Source organism: Vigna unguiculata, chromosome 10 (assembly GCF_004118075.2).
Source record: "Vigna unguiculata cultivar IT97K-499-35 chromosome 10, ASM411807v1, whole genome shotgun sequence".
In the NCBI taxonomy this organism is placed as follows: domain Eukaryota; kingdom Viridiplantae; phylum Streptophyta; class Magnoliopsida; order Fabales; family Fabaceae; genus Vigna; species Vigna unguiculata.
Window position 1 is genome coordinate 39190109 of NC_040288.1, and position 8254 is coordinate 39198362.

The 8254-nt window shown below is 30.7% G+C and overlaps 1 protein-coding gene across 3 annotated transcripts; it reads right to left on the minus strand.

The window, feature by feature from the left end:
- Nucleotides 1-73: 73 nt before the first annotated feature.
- LOC114166004 (protein HOTHEAD-like) lies at nt 74-6204 on the minus strand. 3 transcript variants are annotated; one of them, XM_028050659.1, is made up of 7 exons: nt 6074-6204; nt 5408-5621; nt 4556-4928; nt 2194-2504; nt 1724-2109; nt 589-1157; nt 74-489 (listed from the first exon to the last, which is right to left on the minus strand). In XM_028050659.1, the coding sequence occupies exons 2-7, from the start codon at nt 5481-5483 to the stop codon at nt 435-437; spliced, it is 1770 nt and encodes a 589-aa protein (XP_027906460.1). In that variant the 5' UTR covers nt 5484-5621; nt 6074-6204; the 3' UTR covers nt 74-434. The 3 variants fall into 3 exon arrangements, with proteins under 3 accessions (XP_027906460.1, XP_027906461.1, XP_027906459.1); XM_028050660.1 differs by having other exon boundaries at nt 6065-6192; XM_028050658.1 differs by lacking the exon at nt 6074-6204 and having other exon boundaries at nt 5408-6003.
- Between the last annotated feature and the right edge of the window lie 2050 nt (nt 6205-8254).

Genomic DNA, 8254 nt, shown 5'->3' on the forward strand with positions numbered 1-8254 from the left:
AATTTTTTAAATGCTTTAAGTGACAGATGCAGATATACATTATATATATCAAATAGGGAGGGAAAAGCAACAATTTTGCATTACAAAGATTTCATTAATAGAACAGAACACTAGGGACACTATCGTTTTGTTTCTTTCCATTTCTTCGTTTGTCTGATATTTATCAAGTATGTAAACATCTAGAAGGATTTTTCCATTTTTCCTGGAAATAAAAAAGGTTAAAACAAGTCATTACAATTGTTTTTTCCTCCCAAAAAACCATGACTTTGTTGATTTCTAATAAATCACCCTTTAAAATAAATTACAATAAACTGCATTCATTTCCAATAATCCTATCACTAGCACTCTTTTTACTTGATGTGCAACAGTGCTTCTTCATTCAGACCACCCTTCTTTTCAAGATTTAACATGATCTTTACACAATAAGTTCCTCCTTATATACCTGCCAATTTCCCCAACCTGCCTCTCAAAATCTTCAGTCCCATGTACCTGTTACAAACATAGATTATTGTCACCAAAATGCAAATGTTGTAACTTTTGAAATCAAGTAAATCCAAACATTTGTTTGTTTAGTGTTTACATACATACCTGCCCATCATCATAACAGTGGCTTGAGGATTTGTTCCCGGTGATTCATCAAATGTTGAGCCATCTACCACACGGAGTCTGTCAACACCAAGAACCATGTAATCACGGTTGACTACCTTCCCCACATGGCACCCTCCATGGTAGTGCCAAATTGTGATCACAGTGTCTTTGCAGAACTGCTTCAGTGACTTTGTGTCTGTGGCATGCTTGGGTATGAAGTTGACATTAGCCTTCACAGTGAGGTTGAGCAGTTCCTCTGCTGTTTTTCTGTCACACAAAGTGTAGTTTGTGAAATGTTTTGACTGGACAACCTTTATGGCCAAACGGATCCCCTTAACGCAGCGCTGAAGATCATATGGATGACTGAAATAGTTGAAGGCAACAGATGGATTGTCATTAGCATTGGTGTTGATCAGCTTCAGCTCACCAACTGACCAAGGATTTGCAACTTTTGACAGAATAAAACCTCCCTTAAATGCTTCAATCGGTAGGTCTTTCTTGTTGTTCATAAATTCTTGGATAGCTTCTGCTGATCTTTGCTTAGGAGGGATTGTAGAAAGCTGCCCAATCTGGTGTCCATCATGTCAAAATGAAAAGTGACTTCTTAGTAGAATTTCTTGCTAGCTAGATACCAATCTTCTATGCACACCTTAGTATATACCATGATTAACAGAGTTCAGTTTCTCTGTTAGAGTTTTTTTGTGTTATCCTCTGTTATGTCTTCAAAGGATATTACTTCATGTACATCAGTATATTTTAAAGACTCAACAGAGAGAGCAGCACGAAAAATCTCAAGATAGAATCCAAATTCATGATTAACAAGTCAAATGATATGTGGAATTTCTAGTGTTATGTTTGACAGTTTTTGATTCTTAAGATTAAGGAAATCCTGTGGTATTCATGGTGCCAATCATCCTATTTTTTTGAGTTATCAATATTTTATGCCTTAAAAGAAAAATAGTCATGAAGTTTGAAGTCATGTGAAGAAGGACAAAGCTAGTAAAAGATCATAAATATTTTTCTGTGGTATTGTAAAATTGACAGATAATGTTAAAAGGACACTTGCTTCAAAATGGAGGAAGTAATTGTAAAAGATTCCAATGTTCTGACATGAATTCAGAGAAATATTGCATACCTCTGCTGACATGATACCATGGTGGCAATGAATGCTATCATTAGACTGACTGAAGCCACTGCTAGCCTCAATGTACACGCCCATCTTGGTGATTCCAACAGTTTCTATCAGTGACTGATGAACTTGTCTTTTAGAAGGAACAAACATTGTGTTCATGGGATTGTCTACCATTCCTTTTCCAACAAAGTGGTTGTCAAAGATCACTGGGATGTTCAACTTCTGGAGTTCTTCTTTTGGTCCAATTCCACTAAGCATCAGCAGTTGAGGAGTCCCAATTGCCCCAGAAGACATTATCACTTCACTATGCCTATCATTTGCCAGAATAGCTTCATGCTGTTTCCCATTCTCATCTTGGAAAATAACCCCCACAGCTTTTGGTTTCTTTCCTGCAAAGGCAATTAACATTGGTTTTAGTCATTTTAAGTTACTTCCAAAACCATAAACTTTGTAGAGTTTCATGTTACATATACCTTTTGTATCAAACACAATCTTTTGGACAGTGGCATAGACCAAAACACTGAGTTTTTCATGGTTCCCTGAAGCAAGCAATTCAGCAGCTGTGTGGCGGCGGCCATAAGTGTCAAAAATGGTTCCACCAACTTTTGTTCCATAGAGATGATCATAGGTGAAGCCATTGAAAGGTGACACACCAGCGTCTAGAAGACTATCCCTCACTGCTCTTTGATAAGGTGAAAACTTTGGACGGTGAACAATTTGGTTTTCAACCCATGGATATGACCGATTCACCAGCTTGATATCCCATCCAACCTTCTTTATAAACCTGCATTCCATACAAATGTTAACAAAAAGACATTTCAGTATTGGAAATAATCTAAGTTATACTATATAAAGTCTCACATCGATTAAAAAATACCGAGTTAAAAGTTAAATACCATATATAAAGATCATAAACTCGGTGCTTATTTCCCTGTAAGAATAAATCTCTATCATTTCAGACATTGATGGCATGAAATAGTGTAAGGGACCACAAGACATTCTTTTTAAGTGTTGAAAATGAAAGATCACCATCAACTATTACCTCTTGGAAGTCAAGACCAATCAATTCTTAATGGAAGAAGGTTGTAATCATTTTCATTGACAGTTTTTTCTTAAATTTTTGTATGTGTTCTTTTTTTCTTTTTCTAATGTCGGCACAAACTTACTTTTTCTTACTATATTAATATTAACTAAACAAGCAATATCAACATCCATGTTTCTCATATAAAAGTTAGGGTTCATATCAAATTTAAAAATATACACAGTATAAGTTTATCCATGGATATTTACTTTTGTCAAACACATCCAATTATATATATATATATATATATATATATATATATATATATATATATATATATATTATGATCAATATATATAGGTATGAAACCTGGTACCGTAAAACAATTTGTTTTATAATGAATATAAATATACTCAAAATATAAGTCACTAGCATATTTTTCTTTTTTGATGAGATCACTAACATATTCTTAAAAAATACAAATGATTTATTAATTTATTTAATTTTTATTAAAATTCATATTTAATGTTGTTAAATCAATATAGTACTTTGTTTCTTTTTTTTTGTCCTTTAAAAATAATATTGTCTTTTTTTCTTCTACATCCATCTGGGAAGAAGTAGTTGAACTTTATTAAGTCACCGCCAAACAAATTCATTACTATTGTACCTTCTGCTCTGCTTGGAAACATCAAATCGCCAACTTTTTCAATAAAAAATTACAATTTACATTGATTTAGTTATATGCTTAGGTTACAATTTCAATTCATTTATGAGAATTTTCTTTACAAATATCATAATTTATTTTATAATATCGATTGTGACATGTTATAAAATTTAAATTTTTGATATCACAAAAATAAATAGAAAAAGTTGTATCTTAAAAATTTACATTAATGTGAAAAATCAGTGGAACATTAATTTACGGGAAGTGTTTAAATCACATCACATCATACATACATCAACTATATCTTATGTTTTTTACACAGAATAGAATAATCAAAATAATAGCATATTCCAAGAGAGATTTGAATAAAAAAATGTTTGCATTAATGAAATGTAACATCATAACCACAGTTTTATTTTATTTTCTTTTCTTTCATTGATTATTTATAAGGTGTGTTTATTGTCTTCTATTCATTATTTATAAGGTGTGTTTTTTATTACCAGACATCAAAAAGTGGTTGAACTTTATTGCACAAAATTCATTACTACTACACTTGGATATGCTGGTCCACACGAATAAAGTCAACAAGGGAGAAAAACAACAGTGAAAGAATTAAAAGAAAAAAAAATAGAGGAATAAAATCTAATTCAATTTCTTATATTTTAATTCATTATACTGTTTCTCGACGATATATCTTAAATGAAATATTTTAGATGTGAGGTTAAACTATTTCAAAATAAAATAAATAAATAAATTTAAATTTGAGAATTAGAACAAAATTATATATATATATATATATATATATATATATATATATATATATATATATATCCAACATTAATCATTTTAGAAAAAAAGAAAACAAGAATATATTCCACATTTTAAGTATTAATTATTCAAAGACTATTTAAAATAGACAAAATTAATGTAATATTTTGTATGCAGTGTCTTTCTTATTAAACTCTGATCCAGTAAAAAGACAACATAAAATTAATACATACAGATAATGTATATCCTACAAACCAGAACTAAATGTCACTCACATACTTCAAAAATTAATATAAAATGGTTGAAAGAAAGGGGAATTCTAATTGAAAATGAATTTGAATAGGATTGAAGAAACAATGAAGAACAGAAGAAGTTATCATACCTTGGATTTGCTCTGGTGTAGAAACCAGCATTGATGGAGCTTCCACCTCCTAAGATCCTGGCCCTAGAATTGTAGACTCCATCCTTTGAAATGAAGAATTGAGAAGCTGAAGTTGGTGAAACATCTGCTAAGGTCATGTGGAAGTTCTCAAGAAATGAAACATTAGGGTTGGTGAAGGGAACACCCCCTCTTTCAAGCATAAGAACACTGAATTTCTGAGATAGGGTTGCAGCCAGAGGACACCCTGCAGTGCCACCTCCCACTATTATGTAATCATACACATTTTTGGAGGTGGTGGTTGAAATTGATGATGATGAGAATGAACTTGCATTTCTGATAAAAGGGTAACTTTTTTCATGCCACTGCTTGTTACCTGCAAAGAAATTTGACTACTTTAATAGCATATTATCACTGCTGTAACTGTGATTTGACAAAAATTGAAAGATGTTGAACAATAAACTATAGAGAGAAAGTCCTTTTTAATTAGAAATAGAAATGTATCATATAGTGTTTTGGTTTAAGGACTTTCAAATTAAAACATTTATCTGTGATCTGATCCAAATAAAAGTAGCAGAAACCAGAACCAGACTGCATCTCTGAGATAGATTTCTGCATTCACAAATTTTTCCATGTCTGTGGGAATTTATTGATAGAAACCCAGATGCCAGGTGATAAAAAATTCAGATTTAAAAGGGCAAGAAAGAGAGAATTCAGCCTTGAAAAAGATGAAAATCCTTATCTTTAATAGAAAATTCTCCCTAGAAAGGAACAAAGATGAGACTGAATAATAATGTAAGAAATTAAGCTGAAAGGGTGGATGAAGATGTGAGTGAGTTGCAGTTAGACAAGAACCTTGAGAAGAAGGTAGAAAGTTGCAGAGCAATAGAACTTGGAACAACAAGAATTTGAGTGCACCAACTGAAGCCATGGAATCACACAGACCAGAAAAAACACAATCTTTTTTCTCTCTGAAGAAGCTGCTTCTTCTCAACCTATAAGTGGCTACCTCTCATTGGTCTTGGTTTGTGTGTGAAGATCATATAAATATGTAAAATAGAGCCTTACCCTGTTAAGATTATGGCAACAAAACATGAGTTAGTGAGAGAAATGAGTAAGAAAAAACCAAATTAGAAGTATATAACGCATAAAAGATGTCACTGAATGAGGCATTTAATGAGGAAATGAATGCAGCAGTTAGAGTCTATAGTGTTTCGCCGTTGGATTTGGCATCCTATTTTCTGATCATCACGTTCATGAGTTTGTACAAAGACAGCTCATTCACCAGCCACACTAGGATTGATTAAAGTTCCATATTTAATATGCCACCAAAAGTTTGTTATTTCTTTTCATATTTTTTCCCCTATCATATAGATACATAGATAGATGGTAGATTCAAGGCCACTTCCTGAAAATATTGTCCTTCAACCAACACTGTACTACTACACTTAGCACTCATTAATAATACTAACATAACATTCATTCTCAACATAGAAACCAAATGAAAATTACAAAACCAACAAGTATTTTGAGCAATTAATAGCAGCTTCTGGTTCTTCTTTGCATGGTTTATTTCTGATTTGACCACAACTTGATTTTCTGCATCATTGCTGATATTGTTTGGTGGTCTCATTTATCACATTGGTTAGAAGTCAAATGAAGAATCAAGGGAAGAACTAATTAATCATCCATTTTCTTGGTTTACTTGTTTGAGTAGGTTAAGAACTTGATATTAATGATATTAAGTTTCGTTTAATCTCACAAAATATTCTCATACTATACTAAGAATTTAAATTAAGAATTTAAATTTAGCTGAATTCTACAAAATCAGATTTGAAAGTAAAATTTGTATCGATTTATATATATAGTATGAATTGGTCTTGTCTATCTCGATGTGAAAATTCTGACAGAGTTATTCGAATGAAATTACTAACCCATTTGATTAAATTTTTAATCTTGATACCTGAACTTGTGCAAATGTTGCAACTGGAGTTGCAGTGTGGGAACAAAACCACCATTGTTTTAAAAAGCAAGGTTCCATTGTAGTTGAGAAGGAAGCATATATAATGTGAAGGCCACAAAAATTTTCAAAATGAGTTACATATAAGAGTGAATATATAGCAGGATATGCAACTGATATCTAAATAAATGTAAGTATCTGTAAATATCATGATTGTGGTATTGTTTTCTGTGCTTCTTTTATGACTTGCATTGTCAACTTTAGAATGAGTCCAAAATTAACCTCTAAAATATTTAACACTTGTGATGTAATGCTGTGTCTGGTTTATCAGAAAACCAGAAGAGAAAAGGAAGAAAAAATGCAAATGAAACAAAATGATATATAGAAGAAAGGATGAGATGATGCATAAGATAGAGTTGGCATTGACAATATACATGGCAGAATGCATGCACTTGATTTAATGTTGCAAGCAATGGTTTGGTTCCATTTCATTGGAGAACCGATAATCATTAATATGCACATGCAAGTATAACATTCAAATATGCATATCTTTGTTCTTCTTTTCTTTTTTATTTTTTTCAGATTAAATTAGTAAATTCTTTTTACACCCTTTAATGTATATTTATAATTATAGGTGTAAAGGAAAGAACAAGTCAAATCAAGTTCTCTATATTTCATCTACAATAACTTATTTATTTTCTATCCAAATTGTTTGAAGAACTGAGAAAAATACTAAGCGTAAAAGAAAGAATAATAAGATAATGGAGAGAATATGAATTCCACTCTAGATTGCCAGATGAGCAAGTGTAAAAAAAAAACTATTGAATATATAATTAATTATATTTTTACATTTTTTAATTCAATTGATAATGTAAATTACATTTATAAAAAATGAAAAATACAATGATAAAGAAATTTAATAACACTTAATTGGCATATTAGCTTTTTAAGAAATTAATTACATATCAAACTAATTCATTCCAGCTAAACCTTCTTTACTTTTATATATGTAATTGACAATATTCTTGTTCTACTATTTTTTTCAATGTATATCTTTTATTATAACTAAAAACATAATGTCACGCATTATGTTGTCTAATATTCTTCCTCTAAATTACTATAATTTACATTAAAATAAAATAAAAATACATTATAACACAACAACTAAAATTATATCTTAATTTAACAACTTTCAATTAATATTTCTTTAACATGACTAGAAAAACACATACATCAGATAACAACTAGTTTTAAAAAAAGAGAAAAAAAAAGGGAGATGAATAATTAATATAACCAAAATTAGGTTATTATTGTTTGGTGCTACAAACATAATATGTTTATGACACGATCCTTTTGTAGGGATAAAATGAAAGTTGGACCATCCCATGAATGAATGACACCTACGTTGGTTGTTTCAGCCTCCCATGCTTAGTTGTCATGCCTATGTAATTTCTTCCAATATATTTATATATTAATATAAATATAAATATAAATATTAATATTAATATTAATATTAAATTGTGGGTATGCTTCGCTCTATGAAAGTGGAAGATAACCACATATATATGAGGCTTTAAATCTCCCATGGCTAGTGGGTAGGTAGGTAGGTAAGAAAATGGAAATTAATTTTAATTATATTCCCATGACTTTTTCTCTTTTCAAGCCTTAAAATTTATGACTTTTCTTCAACTTTTTCACAACCATTCCATTCAATTTCATTTGCAAATTGTTGAGCCCTAACA